Here is a 16546-nt window from a genome sequence, read left to right as displayed (position 1 = left end):
CGAACTATCCCTTTAAGGAGACACCAAGACACAATATTTGCTTAAATGTTTCTTCTTGAGAAGACGGAACCACCCTTATTGACTTTAGAAAGCAACAGAAAACAACTTGTAATTAGCAGCACATCACATTATCACAAAAGTTTATAACAACATTTGTCCCTTTTAAGTTTAAGGGGTTGCACGAACATGGATGCAGAGGGGACGCACTCCATTCACCAAAACACACACAGATTGTGCGATTTGAAAGGCAAACACAGAAACTTTCCATTGTATTTTTATAACTTCAGACTCATTCTCGTGGTAAACACGGGATAGGGAGCAAGCAAAAGAGAGAATACTTGGCAAAGACTGATGTATCTAGACATCAGATGTAGGTAATATACTGTAGCCTACTTACTGAGTTTAGATGAAGGCCACAGCAATGTTTAAAAGGATTTGCTCATAGACTGTCCTGGTCAGTAATGCGTTTTTGCACATTGCCCATCTTTCTAAAATGCTTTTAAATGGAAATATATTATTTTATTGTGGTCCTTTTTGTGTTTCGGACTAATGCACTTGATATGGTCTGGAGGTTAGCATAAACTGCTATTTGACGCACAACGTCAGGCCATATTTGAAGTGCTTTTTGAACTGTTTCAATTCATCACTAAATGCAATACCAAACATTAAAATCTGAGATTAAATATTTAGCTCAAAATCCAGCACTTTGATTTTAAAAAAGGATATAGCAATGGAACTAGGCTAATTCTTTAAATATAACATCTTTTTGTCCATCACAGTATGGAAAGATGCTTTTATTCTGACAGCCAATTAGCAAACTCACTGACATGTGAGTGACATCTTTATATAGGTCATTCCTTTTCATATGAATATTAGATTTATTTCATAATGTGTACATGGCATGTTAATGTGAAAGTTTTCTTTTTTCTTTTTTTTTTGTTGAAAATCCTAGTTTTTATTGACACATTGGGGATTGGCTGTTTCCCTTTTGAGATAGAAATCTGTATGTTGTTGTAGTCATATGAATTTGAAATCAAACTCATACTTTTACTTTGAGAACTTTTGGAGCAGTTTCTTCCCCTTAGAGAGCAGACCTTTTTTCTTTTTAGACGCCAGGTCTCGTGGACCCCTGGCTGGGCTCAGCGCCCTGACTGGGCCAACAGGAAGCAAAGGACGCACAGTGGGAGAGGCGGGTCTTCCAGGGGCCGGAGCTGGCACTGTACTTTCCACAGGCACCTAATGAAACATCCATGGGGAAGGGAAAATTGTGGCATATTACACAGCAAGTCTATCTTTTGCCTTATCATCTGCATTCTTCTAGTAACCGTCCAGCTCATGTTCAAAGTTTTAAAACAAATGATTTGAAATGTGCCAAGAAAGTAAGAGCAAAAATTATATTACTACTCACAGATTGGAACTCTAGAGAAAAGGCAGATAATATGGCTGGTTCCTGAATTAACTCAACTGTGTTATTAATTTTTTTTTTTTCTTGGCTGCTATAAGAAAGATAAGAAATAGTCCTTAATTTAATTTCTGTTTGAATTGTTATTAGAAACCTCTAAAAGTCAGGGGATCTTATATTCTATTAAAGCATCATAATAGACACACAGCACGGAAACCAACTGCAGATACCATACAAGTCCAATGCACTGGCATATTAAGCAGAAAAGTCTGTGTTTTTGAAGATAGAAAAAGGAAAATAAATAAAATAATAATCTGAATAAATGAACATCATTAAGTAGATAAACCTAAAACAAACCTTGTCTTTTGATGAAAACAGATAAATAAATCAACTTGTTTATATTATGCTACATATAAAAGCAATATAATAGAACACTCCAATTAGATAATTTTAGCCGTAGAAAGTCCATAAAAAAAATCCCTTGCATGAGACTGATCACTGGTATCGCCAGTTGCTTAACTTACCTAGCAAGACCAAAGTCTGCTAGGGTGGGAAATGAACAATATTCCTCAGCTTTTTTCTTTTTTGGCAAAGCCGGTGGGGAAAAACGGAAATTAGAATGCAGCGACATCATAAAAAAAATCCAAAACATCAATTATGAGGAGAAAAAAAAAAACAACACCACGTACACATAAATGAATATATCTGTCCACTAAATGTCCACTAGCAAAAAATACATATTTGTCTCAGTTTTTCATTTATTTTGATTTATTGTAATTACATCATGACTGTTATCTTTTTAGTCTCTCAGGAAGAGATGAGAATGAGTAATATATGTTCTGCTAGTTCATATGATCTGAAAAATAGAGTTTTTTTTTTTGACAATGTGCAATATACAAAAAGAAACAAAGCCTCTTCAAAGAAATACAACATTTGGGGTAATGTAGTTTACTTTTATATAAAAGCTACAGGTCTGTTCTGAAAAAAAGAAAAAAACAGGCATGCGTCAACTACGTGAGTTTCCAAATCAGTCTTTTAACAGGGTCACAAATCACGAGCCACGGACCCTATGGACTTCACAAAGCACTTTGACTAATGCAAACAGCTTCACTTAAGTAGGGTTTTGTGTTTCAGTGCAAAGATGCTTTATGCTTTATTCAAAGTCCGGTGCAGGAACAGAATTTGGCCTTTTCCACAAGTCCTCTGGCGGCTCTACGAACATTCGCTCTCTTAAAAGAGTCACATTCGTACCTGTCTCTCTATGTTCTCAAAAAAAAGGCTCTGTATGCAGTGGGCTTTGCTTCTCCCTTTCCTAAAGCAAGAAAGGTTGGACTGGAAACCACCACCACGGTCACATAACGAAAAAACAAACAAGCACAAGAAAACACAGAGACGGCGAGTGGACCGAAACTCAAACGGAGGATGAATGGACACAGGGCCTAGCGCTGAGAACGGCGATGGTGTACCCGTTTGGCCTCTGGGCGCGGAGCCGGTACCGGATTGGGCTCGTCCTGACCGTGCTGGGAGGGAGTGTCCGTCAGATAGACCTCCACGTCATCAGGCACTTCTTCAAGAAAGTTTGATGGAACCAAGCCCCGATGTCCATTCAGCTCACCCTGCGAGTCAGAAAAACTTACAATGCCGCAGGCTCAGAATAAAACAGAGTGAGTGGTCAGCGCAACAATGATACTTACATAATAGAAGCCATCTTCATCTATATCCCCAAAAACAGCAATGATGTCACCAGCACAGAACGTCAGTTCAGCCTGCCACAGAAAGCACATGATCAGCAACTATTCACAAATGCATATATATACTATATACTATATATATTAGAGTGTGTGTTTAACACCTCAACATCCACATTTGGGGAGCTCTCTCTGGGGTCGTAGTCGTACAGGGCAACCATTCTTCTTGTGGCCACTGGGTGGCGACCTCTCCTATTTTGTTCTGATGGGAGAGAGAATCAGTTGCTTTGTGGGATAGGCAGGCTATGTACAAAATAACATTTGACTGGTTATCACAATCCAGTTACTGGTAGAAAGCCCTGTACTGATGACCATAAAAGTAGCCATGTATTTGATATATTCGAACAAAGTAAAAAAAAATTTGTGGTCAGTAAGATGTTTTTAAAAACATGAATACTTTTAAGGGCCGTTCACACCAAGTACAATAACTATAACGATGACTATAAAGTTTTAATAATTGTTTTAATTGTATGAGAATAGGGAAGTCCGCACCACAACTATAATGATAACGACACGAGTAAGAATATCATTTGGAATCACTTTCAGAATGATTTTTTCCAGCTGAGGAATGATTGAATTGACATTGCCAAATCAGAATCTATCCTTCTTTAAAGAGCTCAAGCATGTAAAGTGGCCAATGACATAACTTGCTTATAATAAAAAAGAGAGTTATCGTGCGTTGGTGGGTACGCTAATACAGTTATCATTATAGTTATCATCCTTGGTGTGAACAAGCCTTTATTTAGCAAGAATGTATTAAGTTTAACAAAAGTGACAAATTCTGTTTCAAATAAATGCTGTTATTTTGAACTTTATATTCATCAAAGAATCCAGGAAAAAATGTATCACAGTTTTCACAAAAGATATTAAGCAGCAGAACTATTTTAATTTGTAATAATAATATTTCACAATATTATGTTTTAACTGTATCAAATAAATGCAGCATTGGTGAGCAAAAGAGACTTCTTTTAAAAACATTACAAAATCGTACCGACCCAAAACCTTTTGAACAGTAGTGTGTAACAATAAGTTTGCAAACCTTTAATATTTTTGTCATTATAATAAGTTTAGATAACTGTGACAGGAAAAACACCAACCAATTCTGTCCACAGGGGTATTGAGAGGGAGAAATCCTTGTTTCATGAGCTGCTCCATGGTCTCATCATCCTCAGCACGGATTTCCGACACCATGTTACAGGGAATAAGTCCAGACCTGCCTCGGATCTCCCCACGATAAAAGCCATCATTATCCTTATCGCCATACACCTTAGACACACAGACAGAGGGATGCTGAAACAATGGAAGGGCCATTTAACAATAGATCATTAACTCCATCTGAGCAGTACCTTTATAATCTGACCCTCTTTAAAAGGGAGTTCCTCATCAGCTGCGTCAGGGTTAGGGGACATGGAGAGAGGGTCATAGTCGAAGAGGGCCACAAAGATTCGAAACGGCTCCTCCTGCTCAGATTCATCATAGTACGGAGGAGAACGCCGGCATCGGTCCCTGTATCCATCTACAATAAGAAAGATAGGCAAAAAAAACAAGTTGTCTAATAGACAGATTTAAGTGGTACCATATTATCCCTATACATGGATAGTTGGAAAGCCATGTTCTGCAGTGTGATATATATAAAAAAATTGAATTAACGATTTTTCTAATTATTGTATATTTACTGTTATGCTACTTATATTAATTGAGATAAAATGTATTATTTTTATTAATATTTGCAGGCATGCTCATAAAAATTCATTTGTCACTTTGAAGGTCCATTTGACCAAACTGAAGGAAAATAAATCTAAAAAGTCATTAAAATTATATAATCACAATGAATAATTATTGTAAACAAATTATAAAAAGCGGTTGAGCTGCTTAATTTCTTGTTGAAACTGATAAAAAATTTCAGCATTCTTGATGATGATGAATAGTACATTCAAAAGAACAGCATTTATTTATAATATAAATCTTTTGTAAGATAAATGTCTTTACTGCTGTGGTGTAAAGTATTTGAGTAAATGTAATTAGTTACTGTACTTAAGTATATTTTTGGCTACTTTGTAGTTTGACTAAGTATCAAAGATAAAACAACTTTTACTCCCTACTTGACTACATTTTTGAATAAGAATAGGTACTTTTACTCCAATACATTTGTAATGAGCAATGCAATTACTTGTTACATTTTGCATGGCACCTAACATTGTCAGCAGCAGTTTATTACTGCTACAAAAGAAGCGATATCACCATCTACAGGGCATTGAAGATACTATATCTTGTGCGTTTTGCCCTTGTTCACCCAAATTTGTCAACAAGGTTACTTTACAATGAATGCAAGCGCATGGTAGTTGTGAATCGCAGGTGTTTCAGTTATGGGGTGAGGACACTCTCCAGCCGAACCCAGCACGTCCAGTACAAGTAGGCTTTGAATATTTAATTTTACTTATTTTATTTATCAGTTATATTGAAGAGAACATTTTAAAGGATATTGGTTTACTTACAGTATGCCCCTTCATGAGCACTTGAGCTTAACTGAGACTTTAGTGTTTGTAGATGTTTAAGAGGCTGTTAAGTGGACGTTTAAGTGGCTGTTGTCGACCTTGATTTATTACAATATTTACAGTCTGTGTTCAGTTTAATTTTGATTTTAGAAAAAGAAACATGTGATTGCTCTCCTCACAAATCAACTGTTTCTTGTTTTCACTGACATATCTCTTCGGTGTTAAGGACTAGTGCATCTTTAAGCCTACATTCAGGTACACGAGGTACTGTATGAGTTTACTCATACAAGTAAAATACCTAAAGGGATAATTCACCCAAAAATATATACTCACCCTCAAATTGTTCCAAACCTGTATGAATTTGAAAAAGAATATACAAAATATACAAAACAATATACAAAACATCTTTGTGTTCAGCAGAAGAAAGAAACTCATACAGGTTTGGAACAACTTGAGGGTGAGTAAATGATGACAGAATTTTTTTGGGTGAACTATCCCTTTAAGTACTGTTAAAATCAGATACTCTAAGACATTTACTCGAGTCATATTGGAATTGGTGACTTGAAACTTGTAATGGAGTCATTTTCATTGTAAGGTATCTGTACTTTTACTCCAGTGTGGTTTTCAGGTACTCTTTACACCTGCTTTACGGTCACTATTAAACAGTTTAATGCATCCTTTCTAAATAAAAGTATTAATTAAAAAAACATACTGACTGAATTCATTCATCTCAATAGCAAAATGTGTCCCAATCAACCTGAATTTACCCTGAATTGGGAACCCTATATTCACCCCTATATATTAATATATATACACATGTATATATATATTCCACCTGGTCCTGTAATACAAAACCATATACAGTAGGCATGACTTGATGGTATAAGCTTACAAGACTTTTTAAAGGATCCAGAGGATATTTTGAAGCAAGTAACAAACAGTATAAATATTATTATCTCCGTGTATAATAATGGACAGTGTGAATAAGCATGCAATTCAGTCCAATGGAGTGAAATTACGCTCCATACTTGCACAATCCATTTATTTGCCAAACACATCTTGGGTGGGTTGAAAAAAACAGACATTTCTTACCGTAATATGATGGCTATGATGTGTGTCACTGTGTGTGTTTGCCTGTGTGTGTGTGGGTATGTGGCGATTGGAGTGAAACACCCATATGGCAGCCAATTACAGATGAACAGCAAGCCAAACATGAAGCTACTGACAGGCGCACACACAGAGACAGAGAGAGAGAGAGAGAGAGAGAGAGAGAGAGAGAGAGAGAGAGAGAGAGAGAGAGAGAGAGAGAGAGAGAGAGAGAGAGAGAGAGAGAGAGAGAGAGAGAGAGAGAGAGAGAGAGAGAGAGAGAGAGAGAGAGAGAGAGGGAGCACGCAGTCTGAGCTACTGTAACCATGCAGAGATCTGGATCTGAGAAAGACCCATCAGATGGGGCAAATTAGTCCCGGATAAAACTACACCTGTTTCCTTTTCTCCCTGACGCATCTACAGAGCTGTGCTAGATTGTGATTCCAACATGCCCAATGTGCATTCCACACAGTTGCCTTTGCAGTCGATGCCAAGGAACCGTTTGCGTTCTCTTCCTAGTCAACCATTACCTATGTACATATTTGATGGCATTCATTCGGCGTAAGATGCCACCCTTTAACTTTCACCATTCAATCATGCATGGCCAAAGTAAAAGAATGAGAGTGGTCAGGTTGAAAAGAGGGAGGTTTGGCAGGCATCCATTGGTGGGGCAGTGCAAAGGGGGAGGAGCATTCTCTGTGCAAAAATGTTGCTAATGGCTATCTTACAGCACCACTTCCAACACAAGCTTCCATCTTGGTGCAGTCCAGTGCAGTTTCATGCGTTTGGCCATTTTCTTTCTCCTCGGACCCCACTCTAAATGCTGCAGCTTCAACACGTACCATAAGGAGGCCTGCGTCCCCCGTGCCTCCGGGAGGAACATGTCCTGTGCCGTGCTACACTGCCATAGTAAACATCCTCCTTGACGGGAGAGAGGTTCCCTTCACTGTTACTCTCAGTGGTTATCTCTGAGGGAAACACCAATCAAAGAGTCGTTATACCATGCGAAGGCTTTTCCTCGTCAACCTGCCCAAGCTGGAGACACCTAACTACACTGGCATCTCTATGGGAAACCTTGGCTGCGTCCGAAAGCTTAGGCAGCTGACTTGTTGCCTGGCTGACCTATCAGGCAATGACTTTGCAGGCAGTGATTGCGTATAAAGGTACCTCCCGAATTTTTTTTGAAGCAGCTTCACAGTTTAACGATCTACAACAAAATAGAGAGCTTTGGTGGTAACTAAACAAATATTTAATTACAACAATATTAACTTCTCACTAGAAATGACATCAAAAGTGGAAAAAGTTGGTCAAAAACATTCATTTACACACAAACTGACCACCAACCGCAACTTTTTTATTTATAAGCTCAACTGTCACAGAATTGAATGCACAGGATTGTGGGATATTATCTATGCTCCCTTCAAAAATGTATCAGATGAAGGTATCCCAAAAGACTGGATGAGACACGATCACTGGATTCGGACATGCCTTGCTGCCTTCCTACCTCTATATTGCTGCCGGCAGAGCCAGCATTTTTTAGATTTCGGACGCAGCCCTTAAGAGAGACGTAAAGATTCAGAGAGGGTTATAATGGCTGAAAGCAACAGGATATGGTTATGATTGGAACACACAGTGGTGGTCTGGTACACATTGACAAGCTTATGTACGTTTAACAGTTCAAAAAGAGACCCTGAAAGCAAGTCTTGGACTCCTGTCTCTTACTGGGAGAGCACTGACCAATGGATGGGACCGTGAGGGGTCGGCGCTGAGGTTGAGGACCTCGGTGAGATGGCTTCCGGTATGAGTCCCGATCCAGCTGACTCGAAGATTGAGTACTGCCTCCGGTCTTGAATCGGGAAGAAAGCAAACTAGTTACAGCCATGCAAACCAGGATGTCATTGGGATATTGTGAGATGTCTTTCGCTTTCTGCGATACCTTAAGTGCATTGTGGGAGTTTCGTCGCCTGCCTTCTTCGTGCTGCATTTCAGAATACAACTCCTCCTCGTCCTCTTCCATGATGTCTGAGAGGTCCGAGCCTCGACTGCTGTCCGTATGATACTCCTCACTGTGACTGTAATGAGACTGTGAAATGCAGATTGTGAGAGAAAACAACAATCCAAAGCTAATACAACAAACCAAAGCATTCAATGCTGACATTCGCCTCTTATGCCTGTGGTTGTATGGTAAGGCAATCACTTCAACTGCCATACCTGCCTGCCCAGCTCTGAGCCCCTGAGGAAGTCATCCACAGATGCTCCACTTCTGCGGGCCTGATAGCTTTCCTCATCCTCTTCCTCATCTGAATTTTGTGAGTAAAAGCCCTGGCTTCTCCTCTCCATCTAAATATATTAAAGTACTTTCAGAAGTCTTAATAAAGAGATCTGACAGTTACGCTGAGGTTAAGTAACAGACAAAATATCTAATCTTTTGTATGTTCATGAACTCTTTAAAAGAGTTCTCATTTGCACATATTAACCTTAGAATGCATAAACGGGTCAAATTGACCCGATAGGGTGTTGTTATTTGATTATTTTTGATTAATTGATATTTGATGTATTCCTTTATAAATATTGAGCCTCAGCAAAACTATATTTGTTCGTAGGATCAGAAAAACTACCCCAAGTCTTCATAAAGGGGGTCAAAATGACATCCTATTCTAACTTACCATGGGTTTTTTGACAATAATAATAATAATAATAATTCAGCACATTTGTCTATCCACAAAATAATCTATAAATAAAATATTATAGATTTGCTAAATAATCTATAAACAAAATAATCTATAAATTAAAAGTTGCCAGCAAATTCAAATTTCTCACACAAACACGTTAATTATAGTTATTAGTTATATTGAATTACTGTTTTATTGTGTATGTACATGGAAAAGAACATTACAGAAACATTTAAACATGCATATAATCATATTCATAATACTGTTAAGTATACACTGTAAATATAAAATCAATTTCATTTAAATAATTTAATTACACTAAAAGCGATAGTTCACCCAAAAATGATCATTTAATCACCCTCTTGTGGTTCCAAACCCATAAGTCTTTGGTCAATATTTGATCAATATATATAAGACTTTGGTCACTTTTTATGATGAACAGAGTTAACTAGGCTTCTATTCAAATTTAAACACACATACATAAAGTGCATCACATTTGGTAAACACAGAAGTTTGTGTGTCACACCTAGTCATTGGTTCTTGTGCATCATGCATACACGTTTGAGTTTTTGTGTTTAGCATATGTGATATGATCTATATATGTGTGTGTCGATCATTGCTTAGATGTAAATAAAAAAAACTTAAAATAATTTTTTTCATCATTTATAAAGCTATCATTTCTCCTTACAATATTTGGCTTACCGTTCAATTCATATGGGTTCATTTTACAACGCCTTTTTGGATCTTCTAAGTTTTGGTTACCTGGAGTTTCAATGGAAGGACAGAAACCACACAGGTTTTATTAAAAAAAAAAAAAAATTTAATTTCGAAGATGAACGACATGGGTTTGGAATGACATGAGTAAATGATGACAGAATTTTGTTATTTGGGTTAACTAACTAAGAATATAAAAATCTAAATAACATTTAAATAAAAGTATAAATTAAAAAATAAATTAAATATATAATAATAATTAAAAAATGACTCCGATTTGGGTCGTTTTGAGCCCCATTATTCATGTAGGTTTTTTGGGGTCATGCATTCTAGGGTTAAGGTTGGTTTGCAACCACTGTACATTACATGCTTTTTGCTGACTTGACTCACCCGTCCACTCTCTGCAGCCACTCTTTGGGCTGCCTCTCTGGCAATAGCCTTGGCCACAGTGTCAGGAATAAGCGTACCCCTGGGCTGAGGGAGGATCCTTTGAGGTGACGGGGAACGGCGGTTCGGGCAGGCCGGGGCATCCAGGGTGTGTCCGTGTTGCAGGCCTGTGGGCATGCCTGATGGGGAGCATCCGGGCTCCCATGGCTGAGGTGGGCCCCCTCCATGATTAATCATTCCTGGCCCTGGCTCTTTGGTTTCCAGCTCTCTGGCACTTAGTGGTCTTTGGGATTGGGGAAGGGCCAGTTGAGGAATGTGAGGCTGGGGCATCGGGATAGCTGGCTGGGGATGGAGCATGGGTATGGGCGGCTGGGGTTGGGGCATGGCCATGGGCTGCTGGGGTTGAGGCATAGGCATGGGCTGCTGGGGTTGGGGCATAGACGATTGAGGCTGGGGCATTTGCATGGTGTGCTGAGGTTGAGGGATTGGGTGTGGTTGTAAAGGCTGGAGGTGAGGTGGAGAGGGCTGTGTGGGATGGGGCATACGGTGGGGATGGAGGTGAGATGGGGGCTGGTTGGGTCGAACGGTGAGGGGTTGGGGTCCAGGGTGAGGTGGAAGGGACCGTATTTGGGGATGGGGAGGCATCGTTTGGGACTGCTGGGGTGGGAGAGAGGACTGCATGTGGTGAGAAGGAGGGAGGGCTTTAGGAGGAGGCACCAGCAGGTGGTTTGGAATGACGGCGACATGGGAGTCTTGAGATTCCCCTTGTGCTGATAAAGTCCTGACGATAACTTCACGGGCCTCCAAGCACTGTAGACGGTTCAGCTCTACTGCCACATAGTCTGCCATTGGATACAACACCTCCGCGATCTGAAACAGCATTAGTTTTAGCATTAAGGTGCAGTCACATTTACCATGGTTCAGTTAATTTTTCATGGGCGAAATCCAGTAATTTCAGTAGAAAATCCACACAATTAGGAAAGATTTCCCCATGCAGATTTCGCAAAGGGATTAAGTTGATCCAGCAAATTTGCTGCGTTGAGCAACAGAAAGCTGCTTGCTTTGAAAGTAACTTCTGTGTGAGCTGTGCTTCGTACAACACTAGTGCACTAACTGACAATAGACAATGGACATTTTTTCCAACAAAATTTCACTAATTTGACTGGACAAGAGTTTAGAATCAACATTCTCATTAATCACCCAAATAACATAAAAGAAAGACCTTTAAAATTCATTACACAAAAACACCAGAAACAATGAATTCAAGTGTTTGGAACCACCCTGCTCCACCAACAGGGGGCATCAGTATGACTTTTTGATAAAAATAGGTCTTGATGACTTTTAGCCTCCATGCAGCCAAGAACTGTTCTGTCACATAAATGTCACCACTGATATGATTGCTGATGCACACGTACTTACTTACCCTCTGACCCTTAGTGCACACTGCATAGCCAATGACACTTGCACCATTGGAGGTTCCCATAGGTGTCATTAGAGGGGGCTTCCAACGCACTTGAAGGACCCCTGGGGCGTGTCCACACTGGACCTGGACTTCTTGAGGAGGAAGAGGGGGTCCTGGGGAGGGACAGATAACCACCAGATATTTACAGTAATAAATGCATGATATTTAGAAAGGATTATGTTCACTGGATTAATTTGCTTGAGCTCAAGTTTACAGTAATATGGTCATTCCAACAGCTTTACAGCTGAATAATGGCACAAGGGCATATATTACTTCCAAGTATCTCAGCTAATTAATTAATCCAATTAGCCTCACTAAATCTTTTTCTGTTGCCTTCGACTATGTTAAGTGGAGTGTTGTGCTAATCAGAACAACAAAAATAGCTGTTTTATGTCTAGCTCAGGGAAGACTGTGTATGCTCTCTTTAGGTCAGATGTGAGTGTCAGCCTTAGTGGGTAAAAATACTGATTGTCTGATCTTCATTTAATAAATCTTGCTGTCGATTCTTATAATGCGAAGATCAGTATTTTACTCTTTGCCTATTTTCAGCTAACTCTACTGTACACTTTAGAACCTGTTAAAAAAAAAGAAGAAAAAAAAAAAGAATAAGATTATTTTCTTATTGTACTAAGCTAGAAGGTTCCCCGTAATAGTGTTCCAAGCAATCCTGCTCCCCTACTGCTGATTTTACCAGAGCTATGAATGTGTTTTCACTGTATGTATTGAATGTAATGAAATCAAAAACTGTATATTGCAAAAATAATGGACTTTCTTTTGAGTTATCCTCACAGGCTGCAAAATCAAGCATTTAACACAACTATTCTTACTCCACCTCAAGAACAATTTACTCGTTTTTTTTTTTTAAGTGAGTCAGAAACACATAGTGTAGGTTGAATAGTGTAGTTCAATCCACAATCAAATGACTCTTATGAACTGGTTCTTTCAAGTGAATCCAAAACGCACAGCAAAACATTGTAGTCTGATTCACAAACAAATGACTCTTTTGAACTGGTTCTTTTTAGTAAATCAAACACATACAGCGCAACAGTGTAGTTTAATTTACGAACGAACGACATTTATGAGCAGGTTATTTAAATAAATAGATTAAAAAAACAGCAATATCAGAGCAACATTAAATAATACCTTATAAATGAAATACACTCAAATGAATCACAAATAAATCAAATTGGATCTAATATGAATTTGTGGATCACAATCTAACCTAAAAAACAAAAGTCATCTCAATCGCTCAACATTGGCGCGATATCTGAACAATATTAGAGTTGAAACTTGCCTGCAGCCTGGGTGCAGAACTCCACCCCAGCCTCTCTCTTCTCTCTCTGCTCCAGGGGCATGTGCCAGGGCACCTGGTGAGGTTTGGCCAACACTTTTACCTTGTACACTGTGGCGGCCTTCAGGTTCACAAAACGCAGTTTGTAAGAGCACGGCTTGACCACAGCATGCTCCACACCATCTAAGTGCACAACATGTGAGTAGTTACTATTACTGGGCAGCCACGAAAGTTCAGCGGAGTCCCGCAAGATGTCGTCCATGCGCAGGCCAGTGGGGGCCACCACAACATTGCGGCCCACCAGCAAGGTGCAGCGCAACTCATCGGAAAGACCCCTGTCCGTCACGCTCTGTACCGACACACGGTAGGTACAAGCAGCCAAGTCTAGCTTCTCAAGAAGCAGTTTGGTCCTGGCCCCAAATGGCACAGAGGAACGTACTTCCCCATCCACTAAGATATTGTAGCCGTTGATGTTGCCCCAACCGAGGGGCACCAGAGGCGCTTCCCAGGCCACTATCACACTTCTTGCCAGCTGTTTGATCAGGTTGATCTTCCTAGGGTAAGGCACGATGTTGTCGCCCAGCTCCTCTCGGTCCAGAGTGCCTGTCCCGTTGCTGCAGTGGCCGAGGGCATCACTGCTAAGGCTGTCTAGAGGAGCAGCTCCATCTATGGCAGTCAGGCTCAGACAGCTCTGCTCCAGCCTGCCCTGCTCCTCTTCTCCGTCGATAGATGGCTTTTCCTTGTCCTGGACAAACTCCACAAAATTAGAGGGAACCAGGCCACGCTGCCCATCCAACAGCTCTCCTGGAACAAAGACAAAAAGAAAGATCTCATAAGCTGCAACAAATCTCATTACATAAAATGTAATTGTGATGAATTTTGTAAGCATGTCATTATAATACACACTGTCAGGTAATGCTTACTGATTAAATTCACTGTTACTTGTCTATGTCTTATTTATCCTGTAGTGTCCATTAGCAAAAGTTGTTAGGATTTTTTTTAGATGTTGGATGATTATAGATCTGGGGCCTCATGTATAAACATCTCAGGTCACGCATGTAAGCATGGTCCCTGAGAAGTGAAACAAGACCCCTAGAGGACACTTTGGGCATGGCCAGTGTCTGAAGCACATGTGAAAACACAATGAACTTGACATTGGCTGGCGACAGCCTATGACGTACTACTGATGCGACTTCTTTATCTGAAGGAGACATGCACAAGAATATCTGAAGAACTGTGTCTCGTTCCCCTTCTCAGGGAACCATGGTTACATGCGTAACCTGAGACATTCCCCTTCGAATGGGAACACGCACTGTGCCCCCTCAAGGATACTTTGGGGAATGAATGCCCACTCCGCCTTGCTGAAGGGATGAGTGCCTCATCGGCTGACATTAAAGGTGACCTATAATTCAAAATTGAATTTACCTTGGTATAGTCAAATAACAAGAGTTCAGTGCATGGACATGACATAGAGTGAATCTCAAACTGGACTGTTTTCGCGTTCTCATTTAATTCACGTTTATGAAAAACCCCCCTGAAAAACGGTCGGTTCTCCACACAATACCGACTGTGACGCAATAGTCGGGATCATTAATATGTACGCCTCCAAATATTTGCATAATGCCAGCCCTCAATGCCAGGCGGAACTGCGCAGCCGAAGCATGGCAGTTGCTCAGTGTGGATGTACACATGAACACAAAAGTATTTTTTAGTTCCTTCATCTGAGCCTCTGAAGAAACAATGGGTTAATTTTATTTTCTCTGGAAATTTCCAAACATTTCACCGAGTGTTTCCTCAACTTGGGCCAATACAGAGCTGGCCTCGGATCGAGCTACCAAGCAACACTTTCTGATGTGTAATTGTTCAAGTTCAGACAGGTAATCTTTCTCTCAAAATCGTTCAATACTGTTTATGCATCAGTAAGTTAAGCCAGTGACTAAAATATCAGCTTCACATCGTTTCTTTTAGTAGGATGAAAATAATCGTATTTAAATTGTGAAAAAATTATATACAGAAAGCGATCAAAGAACAATCTTTCCACACAGCGCGAGTTTATCTGGACACTTGCCAAACTCGTTATGAAATCAATGACGCACGTTACTGCACAACGAAGCTCTTACTGTATTTACATCATGTTTGCATTGGTGAAAGCAGAGAGAGTGCAGAAACTGCTTTGCAATGATAAGATCTTCATTCTCGCGATCAACACACTGTCATCTGCTCAATGCTCATCACGGCAACATTTTATGTGATGGGAATAGATCTAAATACTTTAAAAACATCTCACGATTCGTTAATCTCGATAGCTGTTATAGTAAAAACGTATTATAGCAGTAGTAAAAGTATTCGGGAGAGAGTTTCACATGTAATGCGTAGCTATTTCATATGCAAGCATGTCAGCCAATCACAGCAGTGGCCGCGGTTACACTGAATCCCACAGCAGACACGCCCCTTCAAACAGAGTGTTCAAATCAGAGGCTAAAAGCAGGCTAGGAAAAATGCCATTTATTTCTAAATTATGATTATTTTTTATCTAAAAAACATACTAACATTATAAGGGTAACCCAGGAAACATTATAAAATAACAAAACAAAACATTCTAGGGCACCTTTAAAGCTGGCTGTCATGACTAATTCCCTACTGCCAAAGCTAGAGCTGCATACTCTATTAGAGAAAGTCCAGGCTTGCGCCCTTCCTCCCTTCCCTGCAGGGCTGAGTCAAAAAAGAAACTCAGTCCACAGGGAGAGCTCAAGGGTTTGGTATTCCTGAGAATACCTTTAAGGGAATGTCGTCACTGAATGGAGCTCTGAGAACAGAGGCCTCAGTATGATGCTTCTCTAAAGCCAGAGGAGGCCTAACCACATTCTACTACTAGGACAGTTTCCCAAGACAGCTCACAGAGAGCGTAACAACTATAGCGGTCCGGTTTAAGTGCAGTAGCCAAGGAGGCTCACAGAGAGCCTGGCTGAGCTCATGGGACGGAGGCCTCAGCACTACGTCCTACACCTGTCAAGGAAGCTACATAATAGGGCCAGCAGCTCAGGCGAGCGGAGGCCTCTAACAAAATGACTCTCTATAACGAGAGGAGGCCAAACAACATTCCCAACCCAGGAGTACCAAGAAGGCTTACAGAGAGTCTGTAAGTCATTACCACTGCCTAGCTGAGCTCTAAGAACGGAGGCCTCAGCATGACGACTCTCTAAAGCGAGAAGAGGCCTAACTATGCTCCACACTCAGGACAGCTTCCAAGGAGGCTCGTCTGGAGCCTAACTAGTGAGAACTGCTATCT

The 16546-nt window shown here is 40.2% G+C and overlaps 1 protein-coding gene across 1 annotated transcript in view; it reads right to left on the bottom strand.

Annotated features, from left to right (window-relative positions):
- Positions 1-943: 943 nt before the first annotated feature.
- The window catches only part of rimbp2a (RIMS binding protein 2a), a 147834-nt gene continuing 132231 nt past the window's right edge, over positions 944-16546 (bottom strand). Inside the window, exons 13-25 of the mRNA XM_056268210.1 lie at positions 13261-14061; positions 11928-12079; positions 10508-11374; positions 8943-9071; positions 8668-8814; positions 8469-8577; positions 7574-7699; positions 4497-4666; positions 4248-4416; positions 3255-3352; positions 3097-3168; positions 2869-3018; positions 944-1236 (exon numbers count right to left, since the gene is read on the bottom strand). Of these exons, the coding sequence (XP_056124185.1) occupies positions 1048-1236; positions 2869-3018; positions 3097-3168; positions 3255-3352; positions 4248-4416; positions 4497-4666; positions 7574-7699; positions 8469-8577; positions 8668-8814; positions 8943-9071; positions 10508-11374; positions 11928-12079; positions 13261-14061 (3179 nt within the window). The 3' untranslated portion in view covers positions 944-1047. The remainder of the gene's footprint in view (positions 1237-2868; positions 3019-3096; positions 3169-3254; positions 3353-4247; positions 4417-4496; positions 4667-7573; positions 7700-8468; positions 8578-8667; positions 8815-8942; positions 9072-10507; positions 11375-11927; positions 12080-13260; positions 14062-16546) is intronic.

Source organism: Rhinichthys klamathensis, unplaced genomic scaffold (genome assembly GCF_029890125.1).
Source record: "Rhinichthys klamathensis goyatoka isolate OS25496 unplaced genomic scaffold, OSU_Roscu_1.1 h1tg000270l_1, whole genome shotgun sequence".
Lineage (NCBI taxonomy): Eukaryota > Metazoa > Chordata > Actinopteri > Cypriniformes > Leuciscidae > Rhinichthys > Rhinichthys klamathensis.
The sequence above is the reverse complement of the archived record's forward strand: the minus strand, read 5'-3'. Positions and strand labels throughout refer to the sequence as shown.